At 44.0% G+C, this 19,829-nt stretch overlaps 1 protein-coding gene across 5 annotated transcripts in view; it reads left to right on the forward strand.

Moving 5' to 3' along the window:
• otofa (otoferlin a) overlaps positions 1 to 19,829 on the forward strand; it is a 655,153-nt gene that overhangs the window by 546,646 nt on the left and 88,678 nt on the right. For all 5 annotated transcript variants that reach the window (XM_070884403.1, XM_070884404.1, XM_070884402.1 and 2 more), the window contains 4 exons: positions 5,359 to 5,520; positions 12,508 to 12,627; positions 13,574 to 13,735; positions 19,531 to 19,693. In XM_070884403.1, coding sequence (XP_070740504.1) covers positions 5,359 to 5,520; positions 12,508 to 12,627; positions 13,574 to 13,735; positions 19,531 to 19,693 — 607 coding nt within the window. The remainder of the gene's footprint in view (positions 1 to 5,358; positions 5,521 to 12,507; positions 12,628 to 13,573; positions 13,736 to 19,530; positions 19,694 to 19,829) is intronic.

Here is a 19,829-nt window from a genome sequence, read left to right on the forward strand (position 1 = left end):
ATAGGCAATGGCAAACATTTAAAGATCACTTGGATGAACTTCAACAATTGTATATCCCTGTCTGGAGTAAAAATAAATTGGGGAAGGTGGGTCAACTGTGGCTAACATGGGAAATTAAGGATAGTGTTAAATCCAAGGAAGAGGCATATAAATTGGCCAGAAAAAGCAACAAACCTGAGGACTGGGAGAATTTTGTAATACAGCAGAGGAAGACAAAGGGTTTAATTAGGAGGGGGAAAAAAGAGTATGAGAGGAAGCTTGCTGGCAACATAAAAACTGACTGCAAAAGCTTCTATAGATATGTGAAGAGAAAAAGCTTAGTGAAAACAAACATAGGTCCCTTGCAGTCAGATTCAGGTGAATTTATAATGGGGAACAAAGAAATTGTGGACCAGTTAAACAAATATTTTGGTTCTGTCTTCACGAAGGAAGACACAAATAACCTTCCGGAAATACTAGGGGACCGAGGGTCTAGTGAGAAGGAGAAACTGAAGGATATCCTTATAAAGCAGGAAATTGTATTAGGGAAATTGATGGGATTGAAGCCAGATAAATCCCCGGGGCCTGATAGTCTGCATCCCAGAGTACTTAAGGAAGTGGCCATAGAAATAGTGAATGCATTGTTGATCATTTTCCAACAGTCTATCGACTCTGGATCAGTTCCTATGAATTGGAGGGTAGCTAATGTAACACCACTGTTTAAAAAAGGAGGGAGAGAGAAAAGGGTTAATTATAGACCGGTTAGCCTGACATCAGTAGTGGGGAAAATGTTGGAATCAATTATTAAAGATGAAATAGCAGCACATTCGAAAAGCAGTGACAGGATCAGTCCAAGTCAACATGGATGTGTGAAAGGGAAATCATGCTTGACAAATCTTCTGGAATTTTTTGAGGATGTAACTAGTAGAGTGGACAAGGGAAAACCGGTGGATGTGGTGTATTTGGACTTTCAAAAGGCTTTTGACAAGGTCCCACACAAGAGATTGGTGTGCAAAATCAAAGTACATGGTATTGGGGGTAACGTACTGACGTGGATAGAGAACTGGTTGGCAGACAGGAAGCAGGGAGTCGGGATAAACAGGTCCTTTTCAGAATGGCAGGCAGTGACTAGTGGAGTGCCGCAGGGCTCAGTGTTGGGACCCCAGCTCTTTACAATATACATTAATGATTTAGATGAAGGAATTGAATGTAATATCTCCAAGTTTGCAGATGACAGTAAACTGGGTGGCGGTGTGAGCTGTGAGGAGGACACTAAAAGGCTGCAGGGTGACTTGGACAGGTTAGGTGAGTGGGCCAATGCATGTCAGATGCAATATAATGTGGATAAATGTGAGGTTATCCACTTTGGTGGCAAAAACACGAAGGCAGAATATTATCTGAATGGCGGCAGATTAGGAAAGGGGGAGGTACAACGAGACCTGGGTGTCATGGTTCATCAATCATTGAAAGTTGGCATGTAGGTAGAGCAGGCGGTGAAGAAGGCAAGTGGTATGTTGGCCTTCATAGCTGAGGGATTTGAATATAGGAGCAGGGAAGTCTTACTGCAGTTGTACAGGGCCTTTGTGAGGCCTCACCTGGAATATTGTGTTCAGTTTTGGTCTCCTAATCTGAGGAAGGATGTTCTTGCTATTGAGGGAGTGCAGCGAAGGTTCACCAGACTGATTCCCGGGATGGCGGGATTGACATATGAGGAGAGGCTCGATCAACTGGGCCTTTATACACTGGAGTTTAGAAGGATGAGAGGGGATCTCAGAGAAACTTATAAGATTCTGACGGGACTGGACGGGTTAGGTGCGGAAGAATGTTCCCGATGTTGGGGAAGTCTAGAACCAGGGTACACAGTCTTAGGATAAGGGGTAAGCCATTTAGGACTGAGATGAGGAGAAACTTCTTCACTCAGAGAGTTGTTAACCTGTGGAATTCCCTGCCGCAGAGAGTTGTTGATGCCAGTTCATTGGATATATTCAAGAGGGAATTAGATATGGCCCTTATGGCTAAAGTGATCAAGGGGTATGGAGAGAAAGCAGGATAGGGGTACTGAGGTGAATGATCTGCCATGATCTTATTGAATGGTGGTGCAGGCTCGAAGGGCCGAATGGCCTACTCCTGCACCTATTTTCCATGTTTCTATGTAACTTCTGATCTGCTCAAAAAAAATTGCCAAAGAGCTAAAAATGGATTAAGAGTCCGCCTCGTCTGACGTGGCAGTAAAAACAATTGGAAAACGATAGGTGCGCCAGGTTTCCGGTGGGGGTTAATTTCTAGCCCCTCATGTTTTTTAACCTTTTAAGCTCTGACATAATTGTAGTGAAAATCTGTGCTATATCTCCTTCCGAGGTCAATATTGGCTGAGGTTTGGTGCCCAAAACCAAATACAATACTCCAGATGGGATTTGACCAAGGCTTATACAACTGAAGCATCACTTTCTCACTTCCATTAACCTTTTTTGATTACTTATTGTACCTGTGTACTAGCTTTTAGTGCTTTGTGTACATGGACACCTTTGCTCCTAGTTTCTCACCATTAAGAAAATAATCCGATTTGTCTTTCTTCGATCTAAAGTGGATGACCTCACACTTCCCCACATTGAACTCCATCTGCGATAATTTTGCCCAATCTTAGTCTGCCTATGTCTCTTTGTAACTTCCTGCTCCCATTCACACAACTTACTGTAGCTCCTAACTTAGTGTCACCTGCAAACTTGGATTTACAACTCTCTATTCCTTCATCCAAGTCATTAATATATATGGTTATAAATTGAGACCCCAGAACAGATTGCTGTTGTCACTTGTCACAACCTGCCATTCAGAGAACAAATTCCTAGGGGGCGAATTTTCCCTGCGCCCTGATTGGGGGCGGCAACCCTCTGGGTTTGGGACATTCTGCGCTGGCACAGAAGTCCCCCCCCCGCCGCTGAATTGGGTTTACCGCCCCTCAAAGGAAGTAGAGCGCAATCTCACGCGCTCCACGTCATTTAGGGGCGGTTTCCGGGGCATTACTAGAGCAGTGAGTAATCCAGGCGACGCGTAGCGCTAACGCTCTTCAACGTCCCTCCCTTTCGCTTAAAGGAGAGGGCCGATGCTCACACTGCAAGGCCACTGATGGCCTCCACAGGGCCACCAGGGTAGTGTGGGATCGGGCCTGCAGCCTGGCACCCAAAACGGAAGGTCGGGTAGCACAATGGCGGCCTAGACCGTGCTAGGGCTGCCATCCTGGAGCCAATCCGAGAGTCGACAAACCAAAAAAGATGGCGGCGCGGAACACTGGCGCCCACCCCTTTAAGTAGCACCCTGAGAACGGATATCGGCCAGCTTTGCGACCTGTGAAGCTGGTGTTGGCATCCGCCTGTGACAGCCTCGCGGTCCATGAGGCAATTTCCCTCACAGGGAGATAAGGGGTCAGCGCAAGGAGGTGAGGGGTCGCTGCGCACGACAATGACGTTATCACGTGTTCCACGGCAGCCCGGGGTGCCTCCGCAAATTTCGGGAGCCGGTAGTGCCAACCATCCACCTTCCTCAGGGCGAAAAGTCTCCGCCGACCCGTTAGCGCCCCTCGGAGGTAATAATGGGCATCTAAACTCTAAAAGAGTGGTAATTTCACAACCCCCTACTCTCTTACTCCTACCTCCCAACCAATTACTGACCCATGTCATAAGTTTACCTCTAGTATTGACATTCTTTCATTGTCATTGGGCCAATATCCTGAAATTCCCTACATAATGCAGTATGGGAGTACCATCACCACAAGGAATACAGCAGGTTCCAGGAGAAGGTCAATCGTCGTGTTAGGGCAACAATGGATGGGCAATAAATGAGGCCTTGACAGCAGCACCCACATCCCGAGATCAAATTAAAAAATGTGAATATCCAGAATGGCTGATGAAAAGTGCCACAAAAGCACTCCTCTAATAACTCATCAAGCTTATTCACTGTGTAGCTGAACCATTCCTGGCCAATGTCCAGCAAGCCCTGGTGGGATTATATGTATGCAAATCAGATAGAGGCAGAATCAGGCTCAACTGTGATGCTCCCTTCAGTCAAGTTGCCTGCCAACATTTATTTATCTGAGCTCACACATGAAGAGTAGCTGCTTGGACGAGTTCAGACAGTGCTTGGTGCTCTAGCAGAGAATCAATGGTTTCAGGAGAGGAGACAGAGAAAAATTGGTGGAATAAGGAGGAAAACATAGAAAGCAGATTTTATTTTATTTTGAGGAGTATCATGTTAAAGACTTCTTCAAGCCTCTTAACTGAATATGTTAAAGAATATTTTCAATAGTCATCCCAGGCAAGGTTTGTAATTAATCGTCCAGACAATATTGTTTTATTTTCTGTCTTGCATGTAATAAATATCTCAATTTTGAATATCTCAAATAGAATATTCCATTGTGAAGTTACAGTCCTGTAAAGTTACTGTTCTCAATGTATTAATCATGGCATAAAGAATAACATTTATTCAAAAATCCTCGGAATGTGAATTGAAAACTCCAGATTGACTACACAGTGCAGCATATCTTTCAAGTCAATTTTTGTGCGAAGTCTAATAATTTTAGTTTAATCAGAGGGAACAGATAGAGTGCCCACCATGCATCTAACCTGCAGTAATGCTGTTCATTAGAATGTCAAGGCTGGGCTATTACTTTGAATGACTGCAAAAGACAAATCTCCCAAAAAAACACCAACGAAGCAAGGAACCAAATAGTTAAAGGTTAATTTGTGAAAATAATTCAATAAAAGTAAACCAATGGAAGAACTCTCTTTGGGAAAATTCTGGGTGTTGGAATGATTCTATTCTTAGAAAAGGATTTTAGAGAATTAGTAGAAACATATAATTTTATAGAACGCTATGACTTTGATTAACCCTGCCACTAACTGTCTCATCTTATGAACTCAATATTACGTCAAACAAAACAGCCTTCAAAGTTTGACATAGATCCGGTAAGAACAATTTTTAAACTAGCATCTGTTGATCTCAGTAGAGCTATACTCAGATTATAGAGGAGTAGAAGATATAGCCAATAGAAATGTTTCTGTAATAACGCAGGTGTTAAGTGCGGGGATTTCCAGATTAGACACTTGTAAACAATAGTATAAATCAGAAACAGCGATCGAATTGACTCAGAAAACAAGGTGTAACATTTGAAATCCTGTTGATTAGTCGTAGACCACATTGTGGTACATTCAGGTACATTACTCAGTCCTCTCTTGAGCAATTCTTGTCAAATTCACATAGTCTGATGTTGAGTGTTAACTATTCAAGCTCGAAGAATATCTGGGAAACCCTGTGTGTCTGCGTGTGTGTTTTTCTTTGTTTTAATTATGTAAGGTTAGGTAATTTCTAACAATTGTACGTTTGCAGGGAAAAGCCGAGTATATCGGTCGAACATTTTCAAAGCCCGTGGTGAAGATGGCAGAGGAAGAATACGGCCCTCCTCGTTTCCCTCCCCAACTCGAGTATTATCAGATCTACCGAGGGAATTCGACTGCTGGAGATCTGCTGGCTGCTTTTGAACTCCTGCAGGTAATGCTGTGTACATGTGCAGGAGAAGCTTTGTCATTTGCAGTTTTGAGACAGAAATTTAGGGCTGAGTTTTTACATTCATTTTTCCTTACAATTGTTTCCCCCTTTTCACACTTGTCTTGACAAATTTTCATTCTGTAGGCTCAAGCCATCGATTTTCCCCAGATAGTTGTCAGTGCTCCATCCAGGATGATGTTTTGCTGCAATGTGGGAAAAGCAAAGCCAGTTTTTTTCCTCCCTGCTCTGTAGGTAGAATCTGTCATGTTTCTGGCATCCCCCATTGGTTGACCACTTGATAGTAAAGCTCACGTGCTTTTAATGCAACTTACTGGGCAAACAAAAACTGCCTGTATAGACATAGGGCCCAAAATTCAGTACCGCTTGAAAGCTGGTGCTCCCCCCCACCTTTTTGTGGCTATTAACGCCAGATTTGTTTTGTGGTTGGGCCACCCCATATTCAGCTCCAAAAGTGGAAAAATGGGTTCCAGAACTAATGAACCATTCTAAAGTGGATTCTTCAGCGATGTGGCTGTCTTAATTTGAGCGTTATCACCACTGAGAAATTCAGCATGCAGGTAAGGGTTTCTAACGAGCCAGCTGCTCCCTGGCCTTTTTAAAGCCCAGAGTTTGCAGCAAGGCCCTGAGGAGGGAAGGAGTTTGGAAGGATAGCTGGTGTAAGAGGTGCAAGGAGAGCCAACAGGTTCACTGAGAGATTGGTGTACAAAATTAAAGCACATGGTATTGGAGGTAATGTACTGACATGGATAGAGAACTGGTTGGCAGAGAGGAAGCAGAGAGTCGGGATAAATGGCAGGCAGTGACAAGTGGAGTGCTCAGTGCTGGGACCCCAGCTATTTACAATATACATTAATGATTTAGATGAGGGAATTGAGTGTAATATCTCCAAGTTTGCAGATGACACGAAGCTGGGTGGTGGTGTGAGCGGTGAGGAGGACACTAAGAGGCTGCAGGGTGACTTGGACAGGTTAGGTGAGTGGGCAAACGCATGGCAGATGCAGTATAATGTGAATAAATGTGAGGTTATCCACTTTGGTGGCAAAAACACGAAGGCAGAATATTATCTGAATGGTGGCAGATTAGGAAAAGGAGAGGTGCAACGAGACCTGGGTGTCATGGTACATCAGTCATTGAAAGTTGGCATGCAGGTACAGCAAGCGGTGAATAAGGCAAATGGTATGTTGGCCTTCATAGCTAGGGAATTTGAGGTCTTACTGCAGTTGTACAGGGCCTTTGTGAGGCCTCACCTGGAATATTGTGTTCAGTTTTGGTCTCCTAATCTGAGGAAGGACGTTCTTGCTATTGAGGGAGTGCAACGAAGGTTCACCAGACTGATTCCCGGGATGGCAGGACTGACATATGAAGTGAGACTGGATCGACTGGGCCTGTATTCACTGGAGTTTAGAAGGGTGAGAGGGGATCTTATAGAAACATATAAAATTCTGACGGGACTGGACAGGTTAGATGCAGAAAGAATGTTCCCGATGTTGGGGAAGTCCAGAACCAAGGCACATAGTCTAAGGATAAGGGGTAAGCCATTTAGACTGAGATGAGGAGAAACTTCTTCACTCAGAGTTGTTAACCTGTGGAATTCCCTACCGCAGAGAGTTGTTGCTGCCAGTTCATTGGATATATTCAAGAGGAAGTTAGATATGGCCGTTATGGCTAAAGGGATCAAGGGGTATGGAGAGAAAGCAGGAAAGGGGTACTGAGGTGAATGATCAGCCATGATATTGAATGGTGGTGCAGGCTCGAAGGGCCGAATGGCCTACTCCTACACCTATTTTCTATGTTTCTATGATACGGAGCTGGAGACATTAATGGATGGTGTGGAGGACAGAAGAATACTGTTTCCTGATGTGGGGAGACCTGGCAGACAGGCTGTACATAATGCATGGAGGAAGATTGCAGGGGAGGAGTCAGGCACCTCCATATATGTGAAGATGCACCCTCCCAGGAGGGTGCTGGCCTGTATGCACCCGGTCCTTCCAAGGTGGCGATGGATCCTCCTCTTCCTGCTCCTCCTCTTCCTCCTCCTTCTCCTCCTCCTCCTCAGGTGGTACTGCTGACTCAACTTCCAGCGGCTATCTCCCCATGATGGCCAGGTTGTGCAGCGTGCAGCAGACCACGATGATTATAGAGATGTGTTGAGAGTACTGCAAGGTGCTACCAGAACGGTCCAGGCACCAAAACCTCTGCTTAAGGATGCCTATGCACAGCTCGATGATGCACCTGGTGGCACAATGAGCATCATTGTAGGCATGCTCTGACGCTGCCCTGGGGTTCCGCAGTGGAGTGAGCAGCCAAGTGGACGGTGGATATCCCTTGTCGCCAAGCAGCCAAACACAATCCTGATTCGGGCCGGTGAAGACAGCGGGCGCACTGGTCTGGCACAGAATGAACAAATCATGGCTGCTGCTTCCCTTGCCCGCTGCCTCTCTGCACGGTGTTGATGACGATGCCTTCTCCTGCATGTTGCCCTGCTTCTGACTAGGTGTACCAGGTGTCGTCCAACCAACACTCCTCCCATCATCAGGGTAAACCCTGCCAAGCAGGTCAATAACGAGTCAGACCTGAAAGTTGTACAAAAGTACAGGGGTATGTGCAAACCTCTGAGCAGCACTCAGCAGGTTTAATGGAGCCAAAACAATTAATAAAACTAGTTTAAAAAGCTAAATACTGCAGATGATGGAATATGAAATAAAACACTAATAATTATTAAAACTATATGAAAAGCTAAATACTGCGGATGATGGAATATGACATAAAAACACTAATAATTAATAAAACTATTTCCCTACCAAACGGACCCGATCGTGGCAAAACTCCAGCGGTGTTGCGTTCATGCACCGACTGGGAAACCTTGCGGGGGCACTGCCGGAAAAAATCCTACCTTTTTAGGCCTGAATTTTGCTGGCCTGGTCGCTTTTCAGCAGCCTGCACACTGCTGAACTCACCGCTGAAATCCTTCCTTTACTGCGGCTTCACCCCACCGTTTCCGGCGGAAGTGCGCACCACTCAACTCCCCCCGAGCTGAATATGGCTCAGGGAGGGGAAAACACCCGACCGCGGCGTCTGATCGATTTTTTCGATCGGCTGCCCAAATCCTGCTGTCCGTTCGGGGACAGTGAATTTCGGCCTCATAGAATCATACAGCACAGAAGAAGGCATTTCAGCCCATCATGCATGTGCTGGCTCTTTGACAAAGCTATCAAATTCATCCCATTCACTTGCTCTCTCCCCATAGTCCTGCAAATTTAATCTTTATAATATTTATCCAATTCCCTTTTGAATGTTACATTGAATCTGCTTCCACCATCCCTTTAGGCAATGCATTCCAGATTCCAACAACTCCGTATGTAATTGTTTTTCTCTCATCTCTGGTGCTTTTATCAATTACCTTAAATGTGTGTTCTAGTTACCAACCCTCCTGCCAGGGGAAACAATTGCTCCTTATTTACGCTCTCCAAACCTTTGAAAATTTTGAACACCCCTATTAACTGAAGTCACACTGGTATAGTTGAGTTGTTCTTCTAAGATTGAGTTTTAGTTTCATTAATAGAGTAATTTAAGTGATAATCAATGTTGTTATTAACCTGCAGTCTACCTGACTACAATGTTGTGAAAAGTAAAGGACAAGTCATACTGAACGGTGATGCCATCTCTCACCTTGATTATCACTAACTTATAAAAATGGGGAGGGGAAGTGCAAGAATTAATGGTTGAATGTTAGTATACCAGATTTAAATAGATTTGGCAGTGGAGTAAAGTCCACTTGATTTTGCATCACGTATTCTTTCTGTTAACTGAACACAAATTGATGCTGTTATTAAAATCATGAGGGAGTGAATCAACCATTTATTTGCCCACCTTCCTACCTGAAGGAGAATGTCTGGAGGTGATATTCTTAATACAAGAAAGATATTAGAAACTGAAAGAAAGTTTTAACTGGGTAAAAATGTTTTTGGGTCTTCCAAAGTTGAAATCTTAGTTATTCCTGATTGTACAGGCCCTAATTATTTTTTTAATCTATTTTTAGAGTGAGAATAGTGGGTAATTAGCCTAAGTTCATGCTATTACAGTGATATCTGTGCAGATTCCATTGGCAAAGAATGCAACAGCGCACCCTATGGAGGAGCAGGGTATCACTGATGGCCACTTCCAGATTTCCACGTTTAACTGAGCATGTGCGGTCACCAAACATTGCTGTCAGTTTAACTCTGTAATAACAACGCACGCTGTTAGCCTCGCCGTTATCAGTACAGCAAAATCCGGGCCATTATCTCTCAGTCTGTGATGAATGTGGCATGTTTTATTTCTATGCTTTTTGTGTTTATTTCTACTGTTACCAGTACTCTGATGTTCCTGTCGATAACTGATTAGATGTGTTCTGTTTCCTTCTGTCTGCCCTCTCTGCTTCTTTTCATTGGTCTGCAGGACTCATATGATGACGATGAGATTAGGAGTGCTTTACTGGCTAAAGCCAAGCCTGAGCTGGCCAAATTCAAGGTTCTTGGAATTCTCTTACACATCTAGCCTGCATATGCCCCCAAAAGTTATTCTACTTGTAGTTACTTAATTATTGTAAGGAAAAGTCAACTGATCAAACAAAATAATCATTGCAGGATTATAAGCTGTTCCGCTCCCATTTTTTAAAAATGCTGTTGCACACAGGGGCAGGACGAACTGTCCCACAGGATACACAGTATGGATGTACTTACTTTTCCATCCATGGCTGTAATTTGTTGTTGCCCCCTCTACTATTCTCCTCTTACCCCCTCCTTACCTGAAACCAGTGGCTTATGCTGAGGTTCCATTGCAGGCAACCTCAGCTGAGACAGTGGTCATTCTTCAATTGTCAACTTGTTCAGTGAATGTCTCAAGCCTAATCCTATGCTCACTGGAGGTCTCCACAAACCAACCTTGCTGCGGCAGTCACTGGGAGGCAATCATGAGTGGATGCCACGGCCAGTTTAGAAAAAAAATGATCCCCCTCCCTAATTAGGATACTGCGGCCACTACCTTCACAGCTAAGATCAACTAACTCACCACAGACCAGGAAACATACCTGGGACCTACCTGACCTGTATGGCTTGCTTTTGCATAATGCATCATTCAGCTGTTGGGGAAAACGGCTACAATTTGTAGCTGGAATCGCAGTATAAAAGAGCTTTTACTCATTCTTGTAAATAATAACCATGTCATTGCCAAATGCCAGGCATTCCAATCCCCGGTGGTTTCTAATGAATGCCAGCACTGGTGGAGAATACATCTGAAACATTCATGTATTTTAAAATTTGTTACACCGTTAATCACCCTTAGTGTAATGGGAAGGAGGGCCAGCAGATTATTTGGATAAGCACTTATCCCTGGCATTTTAACGCAGTAGATATGTGCACTATGGTCATCCCAACCCACACTCTTCAATAGAGATAAAACTGTTCTACTTAAGGAGAAAGTTTAGAAAAATAATAGTTACTACTATTTGAACTTGTTTACTCGTTTAAGCTAAACCGAATTTAACGGCATCATTATAATTTTTTTACTCTGTTTCCTGCCCGGCAGCCAGCCAGATTGAGAGACTGGCCAGCTGCCGATGGGAAAGCCAGCGATAGAAGGCCGCAACCAGGGACCGTTGGGAACCCAATTCGACCCTCATCAACCCTTCGTGGGGGGCGGGGGGGTGGGGTCTAACATTTCCCCACATTCTACTTTTTTCACTATGTAGTACCTCATTCTATTGGCTTTGTGGATTACTGCTCTACATTGGTGGGACATGTTGAGCATCTTACACAGACTGCTTGGTCTCGTTCAACTTTATTTTTAACTTTTTTTAAATCATTCATGTGTCACTTTTTTTTCCTTCTTTACATTTTTCTGCATTAAACTTCATCTGCCATTGTTTTGCCCACACTTATTTTGTTCAACTCAGCCTGTAAGTTCTGGGGTGCCTTCTTATATTCTAATATCCCTCCTAGCTCGCTATTGTCTGCAAATTTGACCAAGTCATTGATGCAAATTAGAAACAGTATAGTATCCAACATCAAGCCCCTCCCCCAACTTTACTCCTCTAACAAGTACCTGTTCTTTTCTATCTTTCAGACAGTTTCTTATCCATTCCCGAGTTTTACCCTGAAACCCCACAGCTTTGAGCTCAACTGGTATTCTTTCATGTGGAGCGTTATCAAATGTCCTTTAGAAATCTCAGTACACAATCCGCAATCCACACGGATTGTCCCTTCCCCCCAAAAATCAAGAGGTTGGTCAGGCGATGTATGTCTAAGTCGAGATGGTGTGTGATTAGAGGGGACTAGGAGGTGATGGGGTTCCCATGCACCTGCTGCCATTCACCTTCCAGGTGGTGGTGGTCAACAGTTTGAGAGGTGCAGCAATCCATAACACTAAAGTTCACACTTGTAAGATCCAGTGTTATTTTAAAGTGTTTGTCAAACCTTTTGTTATTTGGGGCAGTAGAAGAGCTTTGTTTTATTTACATCACAGTGACATTATATCACCATCATCATCATAGGCAGTCCATCGAAATCGAGGAAGACTTGCTTTCACTCTAAAAGTGAGTTCTCAGGTGACTGAACAGTCATTGGGAGGAAAGGGTGGGTGGGACAGGTTTGCCGCACGCTCCTTCCGCTGTCTGCGCTTGCTTTCTGCATGCTCTCGGTGACGAGACTCGAGGTGCTCAGCGCCCGCCCAAATCTCATTGCCGAGACATTATATACATGTGACTCAATAATGCATTTTGATATAATTTATGTTATTGCCTCATGTACTTGAAGTGAGGTATTTTTTCCATGAACTCATTCCCGTTTAAAAGACTATGTGATTCATTTGTTGATTTGTTAATCTGATGTTTTATGCAGAAACTGTAACTGCCGTATTTTTTCTTTTTATTGCCAGGGACATAGATCTTCCCTTTAAAGATTACTTACACACAGTTTTATTCATTCGATTCAGATTCCTCCCTCAGGAAAGCACAATCTGCCTCCAATTGACGGTCCAACAGACTCTGATCGTGGTCCAATTCTCCCTGTTCCGAAAGGGATCCGGCCTGTGTTGAGCAAGTACAGGATTGAGGTAGGCAACCCTTATTAGTTTGTCCTACTTAAAAGAATATATTATTAATTAGAAAATCACGGGATTATTGTTTGATGAGTATTTATGGCCCATCCCTATTTAAGAACATAAGAAATAGGAGCAGGAGTAGGCCATTTGGCCCCTCGAGCCTGCTCTGCCATTCAATAAGATCATGGCTGATCTGATTTGTTCTGAGGGCATTAAGAGTCAACCACATAGTAGGCTAGAGTGGATAAGAGTGGCAGGTTACCTCCCTGAAGGGCATTGGTGTTGGGTTTTAACAACAATCCAACAGTTTTCTAGTGATTTAGTCAATGGGTGGTGGTATGAGGGGAGAGAGGGTTATGTGTAAGTAATTACAAAGTAGACCAGCCTAGGGATGTGTGTTGGCGTATTGGGGTATTATGCCACAGTGTGGTAGAATGTGAGTTTGTTCCTACAGTTAAGGCCCCAACCTCAGGAAGGCTGATCCAGAAACACACCAAGTAGATATAAGGCACTTCACCACAGGAAGGAAGAGAACATTGGAAAGTGATTCAGACTGCCCAGTCTTCCCCTCTCCTAACAGACATTAAGTGCAGCATTATTAGAGTCACTGACAATCTGATCTCCTTCGAGAAAAATAGAAATGAGCATAAAATTATTTATGGCATGAAAAAGAGCTGCTTTAATTTTGTTCTTCACTATCTAATGGTGCCAAATGGTAAAAGGCACATTTGACCTCTCTTTGAACTAAAGAAACATCTCTCCTGTAATTCAAACAGAAGTCTGAAGTCTTTTTACTCCAATGTATTGAACACAGTCTTGATCCAAGACAGCAAAAAACTCTGATCTTGAGCTAAAGGACGATGTAATTTCTGTTTACACAAAACTCCATGTCACGACCTCTAAATATTGTGTTGATATGCATGTACATGAGGTCATTTTCTTCTTTTTATTCTTACAGATTCTCTTTTGGGGTCTGAGGGATCTCAAGCGTGTGAATCTGGCACAGGTTGACAGACCACGAGTCGACATAGAATGTGCTGGAAAGGGTGTACAGTCTGCGCTCATTCAGAACTACAAGAAAAATCCGAATTTCAGCATTTTGGTCAAGTATTTTGAAGTGGTGAGAACTAGCTACTGCAATTGTGTATGATTTACATACAACTGTGGGACATGTAAATCAGGTGGTCAATGGTTTATGACTGAAAACATTTTCTGCCAACAAATTTGCTTTTAATTCGTTTAGCACATAAATAAGAATTAGGAGCAGGAGTAGGCCATTCGGCCCCTCAAGCCTGCTCCGCCACTCAATAAGATCATGGTTGATCTTCTACCTCAACTCCACTTTCCTGCACTATCCCCATATCCCTTGATTCCCTTAATATCCAAAAAATCTATCGATCTATGTCTTGAATATACTCAAAGACTGAGCCTCCACAGCCTTCTGGGGTAGAGAATTCCAAAGATTCATCACTCTCTGAATGAAGACATTTCTCCTCATCTCAGTCCTAAATTAATGACCCCTTATACTGAGACTATGACCCCTGGTTCTATACTCCCCAGCCAAAGGAAACATCCTCCCTGCATCTACCCTGCCAAGCCCTGTAAGAATTTTGTATGTTTCAAAAACTAATGTTTCAAAAACTTATGCAATGTGATAGCAGAGAATTGTTATTCATAGTTTAGTCATCAAATTTTGAAAAAGAAGCAACTAGCTATTAAAGTTGTTTTTGTTCAGGCTCATTATTGCACACTTTACTGTGAACATCTAAAAAGTTACGAATAGACCATCAGGCCCATCAATCACTTCCTATCAGATGGTGCACCTCCTTCCCCTACAGTCTGTAATGCTAGTTCCCAGGAGAGGCAGAAATACAGAGGGAAAAAAAACTGTTGCCAATTTCAGGAAAAACTCTGGGAAGTTTCTCCCCGATTCCCGAAAGAAATCAGGCAAGCTGCAAGACACCATAGCTACCTAGGATGTATCACTAGAGTTTGCAGCTTGTCAGAAAATCACTGGTGTACTGCTTTTCATTTTCCATCTATTCTGCCAATGGCACAGCTGCCTTATGACTTCATGGATACACCAGAAATATTCTAAGATTCACTGAAAGAAAATGTAACCACTCAAGCAAGTTGACAGAACATCAAACTGCAAGAAAATGGGCTGCCATCATTTTTCGCATTCATTTATTTCTAGGGTGCAAAGCCCAGCAGAGATCCATGACTGAGATCTGACAAACACATCGCGTGTGCAGCTGGAGTGTATATTGATTAATTAGATTGCTTCTGAGAGAAATCTCCATTGAGCCTTTAGGTTACAAGATATTGATTGAAACATCTTTCTTTTAATAATTCTAAAAATCTTCATTAAAGTTGAAAAAAGTCATTAACTTTCAACGCAAGGGACATGTATTGGCGATGTTGAGGACATGTATTGACGATGTTTGCTCCAGTGGACTGTTTATGAATTGACTCATCAGTTGACCAAAACCCTTGATATCATGTTCAAAAAGACATCTGAAGATTAACTTTGATGGTGCAGTTATCAAGGGTTAATGGCTTAGAGATTGGATCGCACCCAACTCACTGTTTGTGCACGTGCCTAAAGAGGCCAGTGCAGGACCATGGCAAATTGACCCGCTGGTCTCATTAGTCTAGTACAGGTGAGCTGTGAATGCCAGTTGCGGCCCAAGAGGCAAAACACTGGTCGTAGGGGAAACAAGATCAGCCAGTTGGGAAGCCCGCTGATGGGATATCGTAAGTCTAGGAGGGGGGAGGACATTTGGAAGAGGAGCGAGTGTGAGCCGGCACAAGCCTGCAGCTTTAAAGTGGAGCCAGGAGGAGCAATTCAGTTCCTCCTGGCCACACACTGGCTTTTCTAGCTAATTTTTACATACCTTTTTGCTGCAGCCTCCAGAGGACCACAGCTTTGACTGCTTTTCGGCTTAGAAAACTGTCAGGAGTCAATTTCATAAATGGCACTGAGAAAGGCATTAGGCCCCCTGATTTGCATAGGTAATGGACTGAAGCCAACTTCAGGGGGGTGCCCTGGGCGACTGCAGGGAAACAACATTCCCGCAAATCTGCTCGGCTGCGCAGGAGCCTGGAGGTCTGCGCAGGCCATACATCGGATTTTCTATTGGAGAAACTGTGCATGCTTGAAAATTTGAATGGACCGCACAGCTACTTAAAGGGACTGTGCACCCAAAAAAAGGTGGGAACATTGCAGGGCACCCTACCTGATATAGCGTTTGGGCATACCCAGCGTGAATGAGCACACAACACATTGGACCCATCAGCGCCTATTTTTCATCAGAAAAACGAACACTCAGATCCAGTTTTGGTAGCCAATATCTCCAGGATGGATTAAAATTATCCATGTGGAGGGAGAACACAGGGCTGCAGGAATTCTGATTAAGAATACCTTTGGGAGTTCTAACCTACAAATAATAGGATCTGAGTTAATATTCCTGACGTCAGAATAAAGTAAGGCTAAGGCCGCAATTTTATGAATCTCGGCGAGTCCCGACCCCGCTGCTGTCCCCAAGAAATGAATTTCCCCTGATTGGGCTTGTTAAGCCCGCCCTCTACGTTTGCCGACCAATTATAGGAAGCGGATCTGATAACGTGCTTTGATGACAAGTCATCAGCTAGTTTCCTTAAAGGGACCATAACCAAATTTATTTTGACATTCTATCAGTGTTTTACAGCATTGAGGTGCTGCAAACACTGATAAGTACTGCACAGAGCTGCACGGCTGCACCCAGGCTCTCCATCACTCCCTCCAGATACTTATGGAGGGAGTCACAGCACACAGGGAGGTCCTCGTCCCTCCCTAAGTGATCAACGCAGCCTGGTTATACATTGCACTGGAGGGCACAAACAGGGATGTAGTCAGGAGGACCTGGCTGCAGTGCCGCAGATGTTTCAATGGTCTCAGTAGATCACAAAAACATGAGTACAAAACCATACTCAACTTCATCCTGCTGTGCCTCTCATCACATCCCCATCACTCTGCCTTCCCTACACTACTCCTGCACATCCTTACTCACACCAACTGACCTTGCATCTCCACCCATCCATCTCTTTCTATCTACATTATCACATCCCCATCTCACTAGTCACCCCTCACATGTACCCTCATCCGAGTGCAATCATACCAACTAACAACACACAAGGGTAGGCAATGTTCATGTAAAGTTTCTATTAATGTGCGGTCAAACATTGAAAACTTTATTTTCAACGTTTTGCATTCTTGAACAAATTTGTGTGCACCTTTGGAAGTGGCTTAGTGAGTTGCAGTGAATGACATAACGGTCCCCCCGCAATGGTGATGAGTGCGAAAGGAAAGGCTTGGGCATTGTAGGAATGCTTTATGGTGTTGGTGTGGGGTGGTGCCAACCTGGCGCATCATGTGGCAGTCAGGGTGTAAAGCGTCAAGTGAAGTAAATCTGGCCATGGTGAGGCCATCCCAGGCCTCCCGAGCAGCAATGCAGTCGGGTGCTGATGCCCTGTGTCCTGTGCAGCATCAGTTCATTGCACAGAAGGTTGGTGTTGTTGGTGCTGCTGGTGTGCCTGGTGATGCTGGTGTTGGGGCTGATCGTGGTGGGATTCTGAGGACCAAGGTGAGATAGCTTCAAGGGCACCCATGCTGACGGAATAGATGGCAGATGAAGTAGAGATGACAGAAGTGATCTGTCAATGTTGCGGGAGGTAATGAGTTCATAAAACATCTCTACAATGCCTAAGCCATTCCTTTCACACTTATCACCATTGCGGTATGGGCAGGGTGGGTGGGGGGGAGGGGCGGCGGGGGTTACCGTTATGTCTCACCATTCACTGCAACTCATTAAGCCTGGATGGAGACTTGTGTAAAGACTTGCAGCATTCTGATTCTGTTGTTGAAATGCAGTTTGGAGAAGCTAGTTGTTAAGGGAACATTTCTCATTCAGCTGGGAGCTTTAATAAGAACATAAGAACATAAGAAATAGGAGCAGGAGTAGGCCATACAGCTCCTCGAGCCTGCTACACCATTTAATATGATCATGGCTGATCCAATCATGGACTTAGGTTCATTTCCCCGCCCGCTCCCCATAACTTCTTATTCCCTTATCGTTTAAGAAACTGTCTATTTCTGTCCTAAATGTATTCAATGCCCCAGCTTCCACAGCTCTCCGAGGTAGCGAATTCCACAGATCCATAATCCTCTGAGAGAAGAAATTTCTCCTCATCTCAGTTTTAAATGGGCGGCCCCTTATTCTAAGATTATGTCCTCTAGTTCTAGTCTCCCCCATCAGTGGAAACATCCTCTCTGCATCCACCTTGTCAAGCCCCCTCATAATCTTATACGTTTCGATAAGATCACCTCTCATTTTTCTGAATTCCAATGAGTAGAGGCCCAACCTACTCAACCTTTCCTCATAAGTCAACCCCCTCATCCCCGGAATCAACCTTGTGAACCTTCTCTGAACTGCCTCCAAAACAAGCATATCCTTTTGTCCTTTGACTTGACATTTGAAGCTGTCAACTCATCAGCAGATTCAATGGCCACTGACCTCCTGCCTCAGCTTCACAGACGAGGCACAGAGGTGGGTGACCTGTCAAATCCAAAAACCTGGGAAAAAAACATTGATAAGTGGCTGCAAACAAGCCACTAATGATAACCGCTGCATATCGGGTCTGCTCAGCACTGACAGACCTGACATTTGCTAAAAGGCACATGGCAACGGGTTCGCAGTTGAATCCCGAACCGCTGGGGAAAAGAAACACTTTCTGACCCGACCCGCCACTGATTGCACCCGCTGACCCCTGCAAAATCCAGCCCTAAGTATTGTAGTATTGTTTGGTTATGGTGCAGAAAGATAATGGGGCAGAATTTCCGATGTCCCGGACCCGTACGAAGTTTCTACGGACCAGGGAAGGCATTAGAAAAGCCGGTTTTCAGTGCACAATGTGCATGTGCTGAAAACCAGCTTTTCCGATCTGTCAAGCTGGAGCTGGAGCTTGACAGATCGTAGCCAGATTGGGAGTGAGGATACCAGATCGGGAGCGAGGACATTTGCAAGGGCAAGATTGGGCTATTTACCCATATCTTGACCGGCAAATGTCCTCAAAAATCTTGCGCCTGAAAAAGTTTATTTTTAACCATAATTAAATAAACTTTTTAAAAGATCAGGAAAATATTTTATTTTTATAAGACATAATAACTTTAATTTCAATTAATTTTAAATATGTGTGGTCTGTTTTTTATTTTTTACTATTTTGTGTGATTGCTTTTGTTCCCATTAATAGCACTGAGAACTCGTAGTTACGCGAGTCTCAGTGTTATTAATGGGAACCTGTGAAATACTTACCTGATTGGCCGAGCAGTCACACATGACTGCATCTTCTGCGTCGGGACGCTCTAAATGGGAGTGTGCTTTGCATCAGAAATCAGGCCTCCTAGACCACCAGGTAAATTCGTAACAAATATCCAGCAAGGAGGCAATTGCCCACGGGAAGACCCCCAGAGGAATTTCTGGGCCATTAAGAATTTTATATCAAAGAACATCTAGATATTCTCATTTCATTCCTCCTTCACCTTACTCCCTCATTCTTATTCCTGGGGAGCAGTTACAACTATTGATCTGGTGCTGCTGGCTACATGTGGAAGTTATCAGTTCTTTCCCAAGGAAGTTGCTCCAGCTGCCCAAGATATCTTACCTAGGAACCAGGCTGAGATTTGGTGAAATCCATAACTTATGTGCCTGGCTGATCGCAATGTCAAGAAGAACTGCAGTTAAACTCACAGTTGCAGCATTGTGAAGTGAGCATCATAATGACTGCATTGGTGTAATAATCTGATACCGGCACCTTATTCTCTGGTATGGCAAGTGCGCTGTACCTAGTAACACTTTTCTGTTCCATTGCTAATAGGATCTACCAGAGAATGAACTGCTTCACCCTCCCCTTAATATCCGTGTGGTGGACTGCCGTGCTTTTGGCAGGTACACACTGGTTGGTTCACATGCTGTCGGCTCCCTGAGAAAGTTCATCTACAGACCACCAGACAATAAAGTTCAGAACTGGACAAATGCAGGTACGTTAGAGCCTGAGAATTTTTAGAAACACGGAAAGTTAATTGGGCCCAAGAAGCCTATCAATTTCTGATAGCTTTCATCTGCTTGCTCACTTTCTCCCAGCATCATCACCTGGAAATCTGTCCGTTGTACACA

This window comes from Pristiophorus japonicus, chromosome 7, assembly GCF_044704955.1.
Source record: "Pristiophorus japonicus isolate sPriJap1 chromosome 7, sPriJap1.hap1, whole genome shotgun sequence".
Classification (NCBI taxonomy): domain Eukaryota; kingdom Metazoa; phylum Chordata; class Chondrichthyes; family Pristiophoridae; genus Pristiophorus; species Pristiophorus japonicus.